Below are 17706 nucleotides of genomic sequence, written 5' to 3' on the forward strand. Positions count from 1 at the left end.
TCAACCAATGTACTCCCTTTCGGTTTCCGCAAGCCCAAAAACAATTTACACTTAAGTTTACTTAATTTCCAAACTTTGTAGTATTTATGATTAAGAATTTAATACATCCACCAATTTATATGTTTGCTGGAAATTAAAGAGAGTAAAGGTAAAGAGAGGGAGACCACGATTTTTACGAGGTTTGACTTATCCCTAGCCTACATCCTCGCCTTTGGCAAACCACCAAAGGATTCCACTAAATCAATTCCTTTCCGAGCGGAACAAAACTTTTACAAGCGATACCCCACGCTCAAACACTCCTTCACCAGGCTAAAGCCCGCTTCTCTAAGCGATACCCCACGCTTGGTCCAACAACGATCCAAACACCTTGGAACGTCCAAGAACTACAAGAAAACACAAAATAATAGCTGCGTACAAGAACATTCTCAAATAGAGCAAATTAGTACACTTTCAGCACAATATACTTCAAAATAAATAATAATATGGAATTTTAACTTGAAGCTCAAGGGAGTATATCACCGATTAATTCGTTCAATGATTGAAAGATTTAGAATTTGATTGCTTAATTCTGGTGGAAGAAGATCAGCAAAAACTTAGTTAGAAATTCGTGCACAATATATGAGCTTGAGAGCCTTTGAATGATGAGAACAATTGAGTGAGTATTGAGTGCTGAATTTGATTCTTGGTAATTAATTCAATGATCTTGAGGCTTATTTATAGATTTGAAAAAGTATGTAACTTGATCCCCAAGTGACTTGGAGTATTCCCCAAGTTTTCACAAAGTTTGAGCCCCAAGCAATCTCATTTAAAAAATTTGTCTGTTATAAAAATTTAAAATCTACCGCGTGGCAATAGACTGACACTTTTGGTCAGTTTGCTGCCCAGTTATTTTAAAGGGGCAGTAGGGTAGCAGTCGTCCTGGTGGAGCACTAGCAGTCTATTGGTGGGACATAGTCAATCTACTGGTGGAACACTGTCAGGCTGCTGTCAGTTTCGAGTACTCTTAGGTTTTTTTGTCATAATTTTTTCTATGTAACTCCAAATTTGACGTGCTTAGTGTCAAAAGAAAGTTAAGAGAAAATCCTACAACATTCATGTTGAACACTTTTTAAAATAAGGAGTTTTTGATAGAGAAAAATGCACCTCAATGTGGATGTAGAAAAATTAACAGCATTTGGAAAATCCTCTTTTTGGTGCTTTTCATCCCAAAAATGATTGTTACCTTTTTAAAATAATTTTTGACCTCATAAAAATATTCTCCAACTATGTTAAAAGGTATCTAGGTCCAAGAAATTAACCTAAGAGTTTCATGCATCCATATTGAAATTATTTGAAGTACTTACATGAAATTTCCTATAAACTCTTTCAAATTTTAAATTCTTGAATTCCTTGAGGTCTTTATACTTGCTTCATTTTTCTTTGAGCTTTCATCAAGTTCTCTTTAATCCTCATGATCTTCAAGCTTTATCTTTGAATCCATTTTTGAATTCATGCTTTAAGCTTTATATTGATCATCCTTCTTTGAAATATAAGCTTTCATGAATCCTTCTAAACACTTGACCTTGCATTCATCATTGAATCCTGAAATGACATCACTTAACCAAATATCTTAAGTTCCACTTGTTTGTTAGCATCAAAACAGGATGTTTGGCCTTGTAAGGCCAACACACGCCATTAATCTATCAGACACAAAAGTCAATACAGTTATACAAATAATACAAATATACAATGATTAGAAAAGAAAAGAAGGTTGAAGTTGAAAAATATAGAACATAAATATCAAATTGCTAATTTTTTCAAAATAAAATATTTTCCTATCAAGTTAGTATATTCAAATTGTTAATTAGTGCATTTCTTGTGAGTATTTAAAAAAATAGTAAATTTTGTATCATTATCATCCTCGTTATAATCTTTTCCCCCTCTCACCACACAGTATATTGAGAATGATTTACGAAAGGGGTGAAAAACAAAAGTGAGATGAAAAAGTAAAAAATAAAAAATATAATTTTTTTGGCGTAACAGTCCTATAGCGGTTACATAATGGCCATAGTAATGGTTGCGGTCCATAACGGCCGCTACAAATGTTATTTTTCTTCCCACCGATTTTGTGTTGTGTAACTATATTGGGAGCCCAAAAAATCGTTACGTAATGGTAGTGACCATTATTTAAAACCATGCCGACTTGTTAAGAGACTGGTGAGCTGCACTTAATTTTGTTTTCTTTTTTGGCTCTTTTTATTTTGTTCCATTTTTCTAATCCCACTGTTGCAATGCATCAATTTACGTTTCTCTTAATTGAATAGAATTCTTTGTTTATCAAAAAAGAAAAAAAAAATCCTAAACTAGGCATATAAATATTCGCCTTAATCTATGTAGTCTCCACTATTTACATAGTAATTACCAAATATGATGTAAACTAGATGATGTGCATAATTTTGAGGGACTCTTTTTTCGTGTGATCTTATCACACTAGTTCTGTTTAAACGTGGGTACTGGGTACAAGACATAGCATCCCCTCAAAATACAAATTCTGTATGCATACCTTTTTCTATGTTGGCATTTGTAATTATAATCTTGAACCTCCATAATTTTTCAGTGATTTTGATTCTGTGTACTGTGTAGACTAACATGATGTTAAAAATAGTGATTGTAATAGTTTTCTTCATAAAAGTCAATCCTATAATTCCATTGCTTTTTATAATCTGAAAGTTAAATATAGTGATGGAAGTGTCTTGAATAGTTGCTTGGCACACTGGGGGAGCCAGATGTTGTCTCAAGTATTGCTTGACATGTTTCTTACCATGGGGAGAAGTGTCCTACATATCATAGAAATTGATTTTTTACTTTTCTCTCGACCCAAACCAGAAGACAGCTAAGGGAATCACATTGTAGTACATTTGACATTCTTGAATGTTTTCATATTTTTAATGAGGAATATTTTTTAAGAGGATGAAGGAAAATGGTTATGGCCATAAAGTTGTGCAAAATCTTGAGACCACACCCAAAATATGCCACTGGTGGGAAGGAAATTAAGGAGTGAGACAAAGTCATTTGCCTTTATTTCTTCCTTCTCTTAACACATCTCTGAAAAACTTTGAAAGATTTTAGATCAAGTAAAAGTGGTTGGCTAACATAATACCATGGCCATGGTTGCATCCTAGGTTCAGTTCTCAATGAGAATAATTTTTTGTAAAGAATTTTATTAAGAGGAGGGAAACAGAACACATCAACGTGAGTATTTATCTCTGTTAATATATTATTCATTCAATGTGTTGCCCTACACTGTCAACATGCACGAGGAAATGTTAAGACTTGATAAACATTGTTAACCAACAATTGAATAACTTAAGCTTTTTTTATCATGTGGTTGCCACACAAAATGGACTGCGACATGGTGTAGACATAGAAAATGCGGAAAAAATCCAAGGAAAATTTTGGATTAAGACACAACCATAGTTGTTGAAAGTGTGAAGTGCAAGGTACAGATTCATGCCTGAGGAGGATGAGATGCAAATTTATTTTTTGATAAACAAAGAAAAATATTAAATAGAAAAGCAACGAAAGAAGAAGCGCCATGCGTCATGTTAGCAGGATCTCTGTTTTCATTGGGCAGAAATCCTTTGACCTTGCGCTTGATGGCAAGAAGGTGGATCTTCTCAAAATCACCTGGAACCGATGGGGAAGGAGTATGTCTATCTTCCTCAACACAGAGGAAATTGAGTTGCTCCTAGCGGTGATCAACGATTTTGGGTAACCTAAAGAACATGCTCATTTCCCCATTTCTGGAGGGAGGTCATTGCCCTTAAATATGGCCTCCATCACAATGGCTTGATCCCAAAAGGGGTGAATGAACCCAATGGCACAGGTGTTTGGAAATACATCAAGAGAGGATGGAGTCACTTCTTCCATCTCTTTGTATTTCAACTGGGAAATGTGGAGGATGTGTATTTTTGGCATGATTTCTGGTGTGGCGAATCCTAGCTCAGCACCAAATACCCCTCTATCTTCAGGCTAGCCTTCAACAATGATGCCCTTGTTAGCTAGCTCTTGCAGCTCTCAAGACACGGAATATTCTGGAATGTTCCATTTATTAGGAATGCTTTTGACTGAGAGATGGATATTTTGTCAGAGACAGTTGCCTTTATAAATTTCAGTGCCAGGAGACCTCCAAGTAGCCTAGGTGGTCCTTGAACAAAAAAGGAAATTTCACGGTCACTCCTTACTATAATCATCTCATCTCCCCAGTGAATTGCCAGCTTTAATTTCCCTTGGCTTCTCATTTGGAAAACAGCAGCCCCCTCAAAGGTCATTTTTTTCACATGGGAGGCAAATCTTGGCAAGATCCTTACCCTTGATAACCTTCAGAAAAATGGCTTACTGCTTGTGCATAGGTGCTTCCTATGCTTTTGAGCAAGCTGATCGGTTGAGCACATCCTTCTGCATTGTTCTTGGACCAGAAATCTCTGGAGCTCAGTCATTTCCATGGTCAGGCAGATGTCGGTCACTGCAGCTATGGCGGAGGGCAAATTATGGGCTTAAGCAGGGGTCTGAGCAAGTAAGGTCGGAAGGAAATCACTTTCCTCATCCCCCTTGCTGTTGGTCTGTATGGGAAGGAGCATAAGAGATTTTGAGGGAACAATTTCCCCTCTGCAGGTTGTCAAAAAGATCGTGTAGCTATGATTTCTATTTGGCACTGTAAGATGATTGCAAGGGACATGTCTGTACTCCTTGATTTTTCTTGACCCCTTACAGTGATGATTGTATTGTTTTCAAATTTTCCATTGTTCTTGGGTGGCATTCCCTTGGTGCCTTCTTCCTTCATTAATAAATTGTCCTTTTTGCTGATAAAAAACAATAATTACGACAAAAGAAAGAAAAATAGCACATGGAGAACGAGGTGTCCTCCAAGAAAAAGAAACAAACTTATAAAAATACAGAAATTAGATACAACTCTAATGAAGCAAGGGATTCTAATCATTTTGCAAGTCTTTTAGAGTAACACCATAGCAGGAGTAGAAAAACCACTCTACACCAAATTAAAGGTAGCAATACCTTTAAATATTCTGTCATTCCTCTGACCAAATACACCAAATACTAGCTAGAACTGTTCAGCACCCATGACTCCAAGCAAATTATTCCAAAGAATCCAAGCTGAAGGGCAATGTAAGTACTTATGTGAACAAATCTCCCCACTCCTAAACCAAAATACATCAGCTGACAGGGCCTTATTTGGTCTTTGCTTCCGAAGCATTTCATTAGTATTGATTTTATCAAGGATCACAATCTAAGCAAAAATCTTTATTTTTTTTATTGCACTTTAACTTTCCAAATGACTGTATATAGGTTAAAAAAACAAAAGACTAGCATTAGGAGCATGAATCAAATAAGAAACGGAAGGCTTTCAAGAATAGTCTCTAGAAGAAGCTAAACTCCAAATTCTTTTGTCACTCTCCAAATGAGTATGAGAAGAATTAAGCACATTTAACGAAAAAGCAAGATTGTTGATGTCGTTTTCATTAAGGCTCAGCATTCAGCATACTTCATTTTATCAAATGCATTTGAAGACTATATGGCCAAATTATGAAAGAAATATTTTTGGGCACCAAATTACTTAGATCAAGACCCCTCTTTTTCTTAGATCTACTCATTGTCTCCTACCCTACAGAGATGATTTTTACCCCTCACAAACTCCTCTATATGCCACCCTCACAGGATCTTAGGAGACAAACAATACAACAGAATGAAGAGAGACAAGCATGGATAGGAGTAATATGTGGTTCAAATGAAAAAAAAAAAAAAAAAAAAATCCCTTTCAACTCATCAGTCTCCTAAAAACTCTCAGACTGAGCCCCAAAGAGAATATGTAGAGGCTTTTCTGTAGCTCTTCTACACTTGATCTAGCAACTAAGTTGCTAGTGGCTTTTCCTCGTAACTTGATACCAATGTGCAATACCCTGTAATCTTCTCTTGGATGTAGAGCTTGCCAAGTCAAGCATCTGAATAACCAATCATGATGTCCAAGCAGTTAATGGACTAATCCCTGGAGCACTCTTAATATATCTCAAAATTCTGTTAACTGCCTCCTAGTGTACTAGTTTTGGCTTTTTCATAATCTGGCTAAATGATGTTTGGCATTGTAACTGTTAAGCAAATTTGAGCTTTGCCACTCGGAGTGAATCTGTTACACGCTACCTTTGTGATATGCATACTTTTTTGCTTCCAGCTATTTCAAGCCAAGAAAATACAGCAGCACTGCCAGATGAGTTTCACCACTTCAATTCAATTCACATTATCACCTGAATTTATAATGTCATCGACATAAACAATCAAGGCCCCAATCCCAGAGTTACAGCCGCACAAATACAGAATGGTTAGCATATGACCTGGAAAATCCATAGGAGATGACAGCTTTACTAACTTTTCTAGCTAAACATGCAGGCTCTGCTTTAACCAAAAGAGCCTTTTTCACTCTACCAACTTTCCTTAGATTCTCCCCTCAAAGTGACAAACCCAGTTGGTAGACCTCCTCCTCCAAGTCACCATAGACAAAGCTATTCTTCAGATCAAATTGGTAGAGCAGCCAAGGTTGAGTTACAGAAATAGAGGTAAGTACTGTTAACAGAGTGAAATCCGGTAATTGGAGAAATCATGTAGAAGCAATTGACCTCAACAGTTTTGAGTATGGCCCTTAGCTAGACGCCTGGCTTTGAGCCTCTTATTTGTGCTTCAGGCTGATATTTTACTGTACATACCCCCTGACATCCAATCACCTTCTTTTATCAAGAAGCAAATTGAACGAGTTACTACAGTTACACAAAGCTTTCATTTCATCCCTGATAGCTTTTTATTATCCGGAGTGATTTGAGGTTTCCTTATGTCTTGGGGATAACAATAGAAGATAAGGCAATGGAAAAAGGACAGTAAGTAGGAAAAACATTTGCAAGAAGGGAAAGATGGCTTGGAGGGTTTGGAACTAGTGGTGTTCTGGGAGAGTTGTGTTTGTCCAGTATCAGTGGAGGAATTTTTAACTATTTTATTTGTGGTTTTGGGAGGAGGAAGGATAGGGCTACATTATTGAAATGTCCAGTATCATTGAAATGTGCAGATCTTTTCAGGGAAGAAGTTGAATTGGCTGCTGGTTTGGGAAAAGATTCACTATATGGCCTCGTTGTGGTGTGTTCGGTTTGGGTTTTTCAGGGGAGTAGCGTTCTGGAAGTTCAGCGAGATTGGAGTCTGATGGGTTTTTTCTCTTCTTCTTTTTTTTTTTTTTCCGTTCTTTATTTTTTAGCTTTTTTCTTCTGGCTTGTTCCAGTTTTTTTCTTTCTTTTGAGAGATGTCTTAGTCTCCTTTTTGTATGTTATTCTCCTATTAATGAAATCTTTTCTTTTGCTATCAAAGGGGGAGCAAAAAGAGGGAAAGGATAAAAATGGTATTTACTTTAGGTTGCTCACTGCACTGGACTCATGATATAAGCTCCTAATACGGTTGGAAACATGGGCCTAAATTCTGTCTTTGATTAAAATTTTGAGGCTTGGAAAGTACGGAAATTTTGATGTTGATTTCAATTTTGATTTTGATTTTTACAAATGATGGTAATTAGCAGTAAAGCATGGAATTCTTTTATGAAGCTTTCAAAACTATTAATAGAAATAAATCCAAATAATAATGCAAGATTTTGAACTAAAACATTATAAACAAAATACATCTAGGATAGGTATGTCGTGTATAATGTGCAAATGCATTAATTAAGATAAGTGGTGTATAATGTGCAATAATTATAATATAATAGTCAAGGTCTTAAATTTCGATTTCGACTCAAATTTCGAAGCTCCAAAAGTATGGAAATTTTGAAGGAAATTTTGATTTCGATGTCAATTTCGATTTCAATTTGCAAAAATAACGGAAATCGGAAGTAAAGCATGGAATTCTTTGTGAAACTCTAGAAATGGTTAACAAACATAATCATGTAAGTTTTAGGACTACTATATTACAAGTTAAATACATCTATGTCGTGTATGAGGTGGAAAAGTTGTAATACAGTATGTTTATCAAGCATATTTGTAAGATAATATATAGTAAACATATTCAACTAATACAAATGAAATTCATAAACCATTTAAATATTATTTATTATACAAATAATGATAATTTAGACATAAATGGCTAAATAAAATGCTGCTGTAAGTTTATTTTTTCATATAATTTCAAAAGCATATGTAATGATATTTTGTTTCGATAAAAATAAATAAAATAAATTAAGAGAGAAATTTCACTTCACTCTTAAATCTCTTATTTTAATTTTAAGGAAATTTCATTGTATGGTTAAAATTTCGACAAGTTTCACAGAAATTTCGAGATTTCGATAAATTTCAGGATGATTCATGGAGATTTCGATGGAAATTATGCAAGACGGAAATCGACTGCCATTTCGATTTCGAGGGTGAAGGAAACTGGAAATCTCGACAGAAATTTTGACAATTTCGTGGAAATTTAAGACCATGATAATAGTCATTTTAAACATTTTCAATTAATATAAATGAAATTCATGAATTAGTTACATATTATATAATATGCAAATTCTGAATTCATAAATAAGTTAAATATTATGTATTGTACAAATGCTGATAATATAGACATAAATAGGAAAATAAAATGTTGTAGCTAAAATCCATGTTTAACTTTTCATATAATTTTAGAAGTTTCAAAATAAGTGAATAAATTAATAATTTGGGTTTTGAATCTCTAATTCAAGTTTCAATGAAATCATTCTATAGTTAAAAATTTTTCAACAAATTTCACTGAAGATTTGAAGACTTAAATAAATTTTGAGTGATTTGTGGAAATTTTAGAGGAAATTTTGTACTGCCATTTCAATTTCTCATGGGTGGTGGAATACAGAAAATTTGATGGAAATTTCAATAATTTCTTGGAAATTTAAGACCATTGTTAGAAATAGGAAAAAAGTGCAACTTTGTTGTGCCTTCCACTGTTCCACCTGGTCAGAGGTGCATGCCTGGGCACCTGGATGTCTGCCCTCATACAGGTTGTTTAGCTTGCTTGACGCTACCTTGGGCACCAGCAATGGTGCTTCAGTGTGCCTTGCACCTCTGCACACTTTTAACAACATCAGAAGCAACCGCATTAACAATCTAAAAAGATTTCTTTTTCGCTGAAACAAAGTTGTCCATCCAATTGAACTTTGATGGACTTAACTGAGGATAAGAGCCAATATTTCTTTGTTGACACTAGAACTTTGATGGACTTAACTGAGGATAAGAGCCAATTTTTCTTTGCTGACACTAGAACTTTGTAACTATATGCTTCTTCAGAGAACTCTTACATTTGATTATCTTACTTGAAATTCCACTTAACAGAGAACTCTGAAGAAGCGTACACAGACACGTACACATCTTGCATTATATTAATACCATCATTAGTGCAAAAGCTATCTTCAACTTAAAAATAATTCATTGTTATGTGTGAGAATGGTTATGTAATGTAACATATATGTGAAAGCAAATGTTTAAGCATAATTTTTATTTTAAGCCATGCCTTCATGTGATTTACGTGTTTGAACCTTGGGAATCCCCCTTTTATGTTTGTGTCTTTACATGTATATTTTTATGGTAATTTTCATTTATATGTTTACAACTTTGCATATATGGTTTAGAGATTCATTTTGAATTAATTTTTATTGTCTTTTTTCAGCTTTATTTCAATTTTCTTCTGATAGATTTGCTTGTCTCATTTGGAAAACAATGTAAAACCTGTAGGATCCTTTCATGCTTCAAGTTAAATGCGTTTGAGTATCTTAATTTGCCATTCCATTCGTCTCCAGACGATGTGAAAAAACAATATCGTAAGGTAACTCTCCTCCAAGTACAATGGATTGATGATATTGCTTATTGCATAAAAACTAGTGTGAACTGACATCTTTTATATTGCCTAATTACTAAAATACATGTAGTTATCCTTGCTAGTTCACCCTGACAAATGTAAGCATCCACAAGCTAAGGAGGCATTTGCAGGTATGTAATCCATCCTTAATAATTTGTCTGATGATGTAACATAGAATTTACATATTTTTTCAGTCTCTTCTCTGTCTTATTGTGCTCTTTAATGCTCTTGGGGTTTGTTGTCATAGTAATATCATCATCATTGGACTCACAACTATTAAATTATATTATCTTATATGCCTTTCGAATAAATGCATTAAGCATCAGTATATGTGTTGTGCGTATTTGTTTGGTTGTTGTTGCGGGAAAGAAAAAGGTTTAGGTTAATAATTTATTTTGTGGAGGTTTTGTATGGCTTCACCTAAAATTTCTCGTCTAATGAGCCCTAAATGAGCTAACTATTATAGGGTTATTATCTTCCCCCTCTTTTCAGTTTTCCCTTTTTTTAGCTGAAACTGTTAGTTACATGAATTGTTCCCTATAATTAGGTTTTTGAGAGATTCCCTTTTATCAGGCCACACCAGGACCTAGATGGATCTGTGACCAAACTGCAGGTAGCGAATAGAATTATACTCTGGCTGGGCAATAGAGCTGCTTCTTATGGTATGTTCTTGTTTTTATTGCCATGAATCAACATGCAATAAAAACTTCACTCATTAAACACCTATCCTGAGTGGAAGAGATCTCAGTGTTCCACATATAAGTCATTTCAAGTTGGGGCAAGACTATCTTTACAGTGTCCTTTTCCTACATGTTGGATCATTTTTCTTGGTTTCAAATGTGTTAAAATGTTTCCTTGTAAGTTTCATGTGTCTTGGTAGAAGCCAATCACTTTTTTTTAATAGAAATATTTCATTAATAGGGAAAGAGTTTACGAGGAAAGAGAAAAAGAAATCTTCCAAAAAAAGAAAAATCTGGATCAAACCAGGGAAAAAAAACTAAAATAACAAAAATCAAGCTAAACAGTTCCTCCAATCCCTATTTAAATCGTGAAAATTAGCTCCCCTGAAAATTCCAAACCATTGACACCATAAAGAAGTCAAAAAATGAATCTTTTCTGACACCAAAGATCATTCCAACCATAAACCCAATAAAACTGCACTCCCCCATGGCTGCTCTATCTTTCCTTCTTCCAAAACCAGTGAAATAGATGACTAACTAGTCTTCCACTGAATAGGGGCAAACCCAACTCTCTTCTGTAATACAAGATAATTTATTTCAATTCCTCCATGTGAATTCAGAGTGCAAAAAGAGATGGGAGGCTCTTGGAATTCCTATAACAAAGCATGCAAACATCTGGAGAGAGATCCTTCAAAGGTCTCCTAATTTGCAACAAGTTATTGGTAGTAATTTTATTAAGCACAGCCAACCAAGTAAACACTTTTATTTCTTGGGGGAACTTTAACATTCCAAATAACAAGTTAAAGAGGAAAGGGAGAGTTTGAATTGGTCAAAAAGTCAAAGAATGATTTACGAGAAAACACCCTCGAATGATCCAAACACCGATAACTAACATCCCTTCCGGAAGATAAGTTGCAATTGTTCAATACAGACAACAAGGACGACAACTCCACCATCTTCCTATCATTTAGAAGTCATTTGAAATGAAGATTCCAAGAGACCGAAAAGATATTCACATTGTCCACAAAAAAGGAATTAACTCTGTTTAGCTCAGTGCAGAGTCTACAAGACAAGGAAAAGAAGTGGAAAAAGAAAGAAACGTTCCCATGTGCCTTTTAATTCTTTGGTTAGGGTTCTTGGGGAGAGGAAGTGGAGAGAAGCTGGGAAGGTTTTAGATTCATGAGGAAATTAAAACAGCTGAAGGAGAAATTAAAAACTTGGAATAAGGAGTATGGTGACATTAGACTTAGAAAATCTAGTATTTTAGGTGAGTTGACGGGTTTGGATAGAAAGGAGGAGGTAATGTTGTCAGAAAATGAGGAGGCCGAAAGAGTATCTATTAAAAATGAGTTGGAAGAGGTGATTTTTCAGCAAATGAGAAGTTTGAGGCAAAAGACCAAATTTATCTGGGTGAAAGATGGTGATTGCAATTCTTCCTTTTTCCACAAGTTAGTAATGGTAACACAAGGAATTTTTTTATTAGGGAGCTGGATTTAGGGGATGGGAGGTGTACTAATGATCAATGTCTGATTGCATCTATTATTGCTGATTTCTTTCGTAATTTTTATTCAGAGGAAATTCATAATAGACTAATGATTGAGGGTTTAGTTTGGGATCCTATCTCAGTTCATCAGATGCATTGGTTACAGAGACCATTTGATGAGGAGGAAGTGAGGGGGTGGTCCTTGGGATGGATAGAGAGATAAGACTCCAGATCCAGACAATTTTAACATGGCTTTCCTTCAAGATTTTTGGGAGATTGTAAAGGTTGATTTGATGAAATTTTTCACCAACTTCTTTGGAATGGGATTTGAGCGAGAGTATCAAATCCAATTTTATAGCTTTGGTACCTAGAAAAGCTAGATCTTCCAAGGTTGAGGACTTTAGAGCTATTAATCTTGTCTATTGTGTGTATAATATTATCACTTACATGAGGTGGAGGACGTCTGTAGGAATAAGAAGCGGAGGTTTGTTTCCAAAGTAGATTATGAGAAAGCTTATGATAGAGTGAGCTGGAGTTTCTTGGATAAGGTCTTTGCGAAAAGGGTTTTGGGGAGTGCGACCACAGGTGGATTGCGGGCTGGTTGTCTAATGTGTGATTTTCGGTTATTGTTAATGGTGAACCTAAATATTGGTGTACTGCTTCAAGAGGCATTAGACAAGGAGACTCATTATCTCCCTTTTTGTTCGTCCTTGCAGCTAATGTCTTAAGTGGGATGGTGGATGGGGCAGTTGATAGAGGGTTGGTTGAAGGGTTCAGTGTGGGGAATGAGGGTTTATGGTTTTTCATTTTCAATTTGCTGATGATACCATTTTCTTCCTTGATGATCATAACCTTTTATTAAGGAGAGATACAAAAGGAGAATAATGGAAGATCCATGTGTTAAGAAAGGTGTAACTAACAAGAGGGATAGCAAAATAGGGAAGGAGGAGGAATCTATGAGATAATGGTAGTGAGGACCTTAGTGATTTTAATTGCTCAAAGTGTTGCTTTTGGATGAGATTCAAGAACAATATGGATATGGTTTTGACTTTTCTAATATACTTGGGGATTTATTGCATATGCCTCCATCTCTGAATGTTAGGCTTGGATGGGGTCTCTATTTTGGGGGCTGATGTATTGATTAATAAACAACGAAGGATGGAGCCTGGCCCAAAAAAAAAAAAAAACAAGGATGACTGGAATTTTGCTCATCGACGTGGAGGAGATTTCTGGGAAGGATTTACAAGTTCGCCAATTAATGGATAAGACGAGTCTAAAGTATCTGGTCTTGGAGGAAACACAAGCGCATTGTGATGGTGGTAACAAGGCAAAGAAGGGCAAGAGAGAACTAGCTAATCTAAAGTGTTTGGTAAACTATGACAGAAAGGGATTAAGGAGGGGTTTTCTTGGTTGATTTTTTTTTTTAGCTCAATGTGTTTGTTTTCCTTCTTTTTATTTTTATTTTTAAAATTTTTGGAGGACTTCCAGTCCCTGCTTAGGTTGTAATTTCTCTTTTTAATTTTTTTTTCATAGTATTTAATCTTCCCTCTTCTTGAAAATTTTTCAATGTGAATGCCATGATCCCATCTGTATCTGACCTGCTTTCAGCAGCATTTCTTCTCTTCTCTTTCCCCATAATTATAACAAGATGCAAACATTATCTATCACTATGTTTTACAATGCTCAATCAAGGCTGCTGTCAAGAGAGGCATTCCTAAAATGCGTAGAGGATTAGTCTAAAATACAAAAACCAAGTATGTCAATGCATTACACATCGAGGCTTACGCACTTGTACAAAAAGCATGCCTTTTGCCTTTTTTAGGGTTAGTCATTTTGGGTGTGTAAATCTCAAGTTTAACTTGGGGAAAAAGTTTTAATTACATGGCACAATATCAGTTGATTTCTAAACCTTTCCTAGATCATTGAGAGTTATATCTTAGATATTGAAAATAATTTGATCTTTGTAATGTTATAGCTATCTTTTGGCATGATTTACTTAATGAATTCAAGTTAGTTTTTTTTTGGTTAATAGCCAACAAGTAGTTTACAAATTATATTTTTCCTTTTTGTGCATTTTATTTGTAATTTTCTTAATTTATATTAATTTTTAAATATATGTGTGCGTGTGTGTGTGTGTGTGTGTGTGTTTTTTTTTTTTTTCATTTTATTTTTAAATAAAATTAGCAAGAGGCTTGCACCTAACGCCTTATGGATTATGCCTCACTACTTAAGGGTTAAAATAACTTTCCTTATGTGTTTACCTTTTAAAACATTGGATCTACCAAATGAACTACAAAATATAGGTGATCATATTGATTAAAACAAAAGGTACTGGTTGGTTTAAAATTAGTACAATTTTAGAACAATTCATCCCCTAAATTAATCATCAGATTACCAATAAGAAAAACAATATTACTAATCAGTGAAAAATCAGACACAAATTGACTAATTCATAGTTTGTAATCAGACATTGCAATATCAATAAATATTAACTTTTATATATATGAAAGCCTCTGATTTTTGCTAAAATTGCCTCAAATTCATTGCCAAGAGAGAACCCCCATCAAAGTTCTGGAACATAAAGCAGCCCAACTTCTCCAAAACAGTGTCATTTTGGAGCTGTGTTTTATTTTGTGTGCCCTGGATTTGCAGATACTTTTGTACTGGGTGCAAAAAAAATGAGAAAAAGCCAACACAATTGCCACATGGAGGCCAAATAACATGTTGAAACCTAATCACTGGAACACCTACAAACACGTGATTTCAACTAATTCAGTGAGTTAGACTCATAAACAGTGATCCAATTTTTGGGCAAGTTCTAATGCACATTGACAAGATTGAAGATCTTAGGATCATAAATCTCACGTTTTTTTGGAAAATAAGTTACTTAATAAATCTCAAGTTTTAATGCATGTTGACCAGATTGAAGATCTTAGGATCATAATCTCACTGTTTTTTTGGGGCAAAAAAAAAAATGCACTTTTTAATAACAATGCATTTCATTGTTATAGACAAGCTACTCTATGCTACCACTAAATCAGAAGAATTACCTGACGTACTTTTCAATTTTAAAGTTGTCTTTTTAACTGTTCGGATATTTGTGTCAGTAGACTGAATAATCCTCAACCTCTTTCATAATTGAATTGCATTTTTTATGGTATAAATTCAACATATGTAAGTAATTCATAAAGTTTATTTAGCTGAATATGCTGCCTTTATATTAGCTGTATAATTTGATTGTTTACTAATAAGTTGTTAATTCTTATTGATTTTGAGCAGCGTTGGCAAAAGCCCAACAGTTATTACTTGATCCGCCAGAAAGAGAATATCTTCTTAGCCAAGTTAATGCTGCAAAAGGTTAGGACCTGTAAATTGAATACTTCCTAGCTACACCTAATCTATCCAAATAATAGATTCTGCGATGCTATGAGTTTCTCTGCTGTTTCTTTGAAAATCAGAAGTTGTTTGTTTCTGTTTTTATTTCTTTTGTGATTCCATGCTATTAAACATGTTTTGATTATTCTTCAGGCTTGTGTTCCATCCTTTTTTTCCCCCTTTTTATTGCTTAGTTTTATAATTTCTTTTCAACTAACACATCCAATGCTGCTGATAAATAATGGCATTATTCTTGGGTTAGTTTAATACTTCTAAAATTTTATAGTTATATATGTTGCTATTTTCATGGTCTTAGACTCGGTGGAAGTTTAATCGTTTTACACTTGTGTTTTTGTATGTATTCTAGAAGTCTGGATGATAACACATAAACGATGGCATATGTAATGGTAGTTTGTGTTCTATTGTGCTTTCGAGTGCACAGCATTTATTTATTTATTTATTTTCTCTTTTAACTTAGCTTTGTCCAATGTGAACTGCAGAGGAACTTAAAGCAGCAAGGAAGAAGCAGTTGAAGAAGGACACTGCTTCTAAAATAAAATCATTGGTTGATGAGGTAATGCCTGTGCTTGATCTATTTTGTATGTACACATTCTTTTTCATGGATTCTTGCCACTGTTCTGAAATTCCTTTTTTTAAGGTTGAATAGATGGAATAGATATTTAATTGATCAAGGAATTATTGTCCTCAGCCAAAGAACGTAAAATAAAATTTATGGCGGCCCAAAACAAGTTAGCATGCCTCTTCACATGTCAATATTTGTTTTAAGTTGGCACCTCTCGTCAATGTTATATGAGTTCGTCATGAATCAAGAAGATAACTTACTTTGTGACAGTAACTACTATGGATCTCTGTTAGCTGTAGTTAATAACTGTAATTATCTTTACCTCCTCATAGTGTGGACTTTTTTACTCTGCAATTATTAGTTTCTTATGCTCTGTTCAACTATTCTGTCAGTTCTTCTCATCCATCTCCCTTCCCATGTTGGTTGGGGAAGGATATGTGTAAGATTGAGGGAGCAAAATGATTTTTTTTTAATTGCTTGCAAAAGTTGAAGGTTTCTTCTTATGGATTAAAATTTAGTGTTTGAGAGAACTGCAGAATTTTTCTGCATATTACTGTAGTTTTTTCAAATATATGAAATGCACAAGTCTTTAGCATAGTGTGAATGAACTGTATTCTCATTTACTAATATCTCTGTTTTCAAAGAAGAAAAATTAGAAAAATAAATTATCTTGGATAATCTTGGAAATCAGTTGGAACACAATGCTAGAATATTAATGGGTAGAGAATGTCTTTTTGGATTGTTATGGGAGTAAGTTATGCCCTTGGCCTCAATTTGGTGTTGTGGTATTTGGTGCTTTCATCAGAGTGCCTTTAATTCATATGCAAAGGGATTGGTGGGCCTTTGTTCACTATTTTTTTAGTTTCCTTTTCCTTTTCTTTATGAGAATATATTGTTCTTTGATGTAGTCTTTATTATTTCTTGATAAATTCATTGTTATGAAAAAAATGGGTAAAGAAAAAATAAACATGTTACTTTGAGAATTTTAACTTTTAACGCTCTATCATATAGGGGAAATATGAGCAACAATATGAGCAGTCGGAGGAATTCCAGCAGCAACTAAAACTGAAGGTTCGAGAACTATTAACAGAACAAGAATGGCGACGGAGGAAAATGCAGATGAGGGTATGATGAAACTTCAGTCAAGTTCCCCTTTTATCCTAAGAGCTGTTCTTTTTTGAGGCTGGCCACTTGTATGATTTATGTGTTTCTAACTTGTACAGATATCAGAAGAGGAAGGTAGATTGAAGAAGGATGAGGAAGAAACAAAAGAGATGTGGAAGAGAAAACGTGAGCATGAGGAGCAATGGGAAGGGTCAAGAGAAAAGCGGGTTTGTTTATTTTCACTTTTCTTATCTTAATTATTATATGTATGTGTCTTTATTGGGACTGGAATGTCTTAAATTTATTGCCATCTATTTGTTTTCCCATTTTTATGCTGTGAAATATTACCCCTGCTCTCATAATTCTTACTAGCCATAGGATGTTTTATTTTTTATGTACACCATTTAAGGTTGAAAATTGAAATTTAGATTTGAAGGATGCTGGGAAATGTCAATTGAAAGATGGAAAAGTGGGGGATTTCACCTTGAGATACCAAGGGGATACTAGGATCTTGGGACAACAACAGCCACAACAAACAAGTCTCAAGCCCCCCTACTTGGTGGATCACTACATGAATCCTCATC

The 17706-nt window shown here is 34.7% G+C and overlaps 1 protein-coding gene across 1 annotated transcript in view; it reads left to right on the forward strand.

Annotated features, from left to right (window-relative positions):
- The window catches only part of LOC131148972 (J domain-containing protein spf31), a 33637-nt gene that overhangs the window by 10540 nt on the left and 5391 nt on the right, over window positions 1-17706 (forward strand). Inside the window, exons 2-7 of the mRNA XM_058098964.1 lie at window positions 9774-9864; window positions 9968-10028; window positions 15340-15417; window positions 15936-16009; window positions 17030-17143; window positions 17242-17349. Of these exons, the coding sequence (XP_057954947.1) occupies window positions 9774-9864; window positions 9968-10028; window positions 15340-15417; window positions 15936-16009; window positions 17030-17143; window positions 17242-17349 (526 nt within the window). The remainder of the gene's footprint in view (window positions 1-9773; window positions 9865-9967; window positions 10029-15339; window positions 15418-15935; window positions 16010-17029; window positions 17144-17241; window positions 17350-17706) is intronic.

Source organism: Malania oleifera, chromosome 2 (assembly GCF_029873635.1).
Source record: "Malania oleifera isolate guangnan ecotype guangnan chromosome 2, ASM2987363v1, whole genome shotgun sequence".
Lineage (NCBI taxonomy): Eukaryota > Viridiplantae > Streptophyta > Magnoliopsida > Santalales > Ximeniaceae > Malania > Malania oleifera.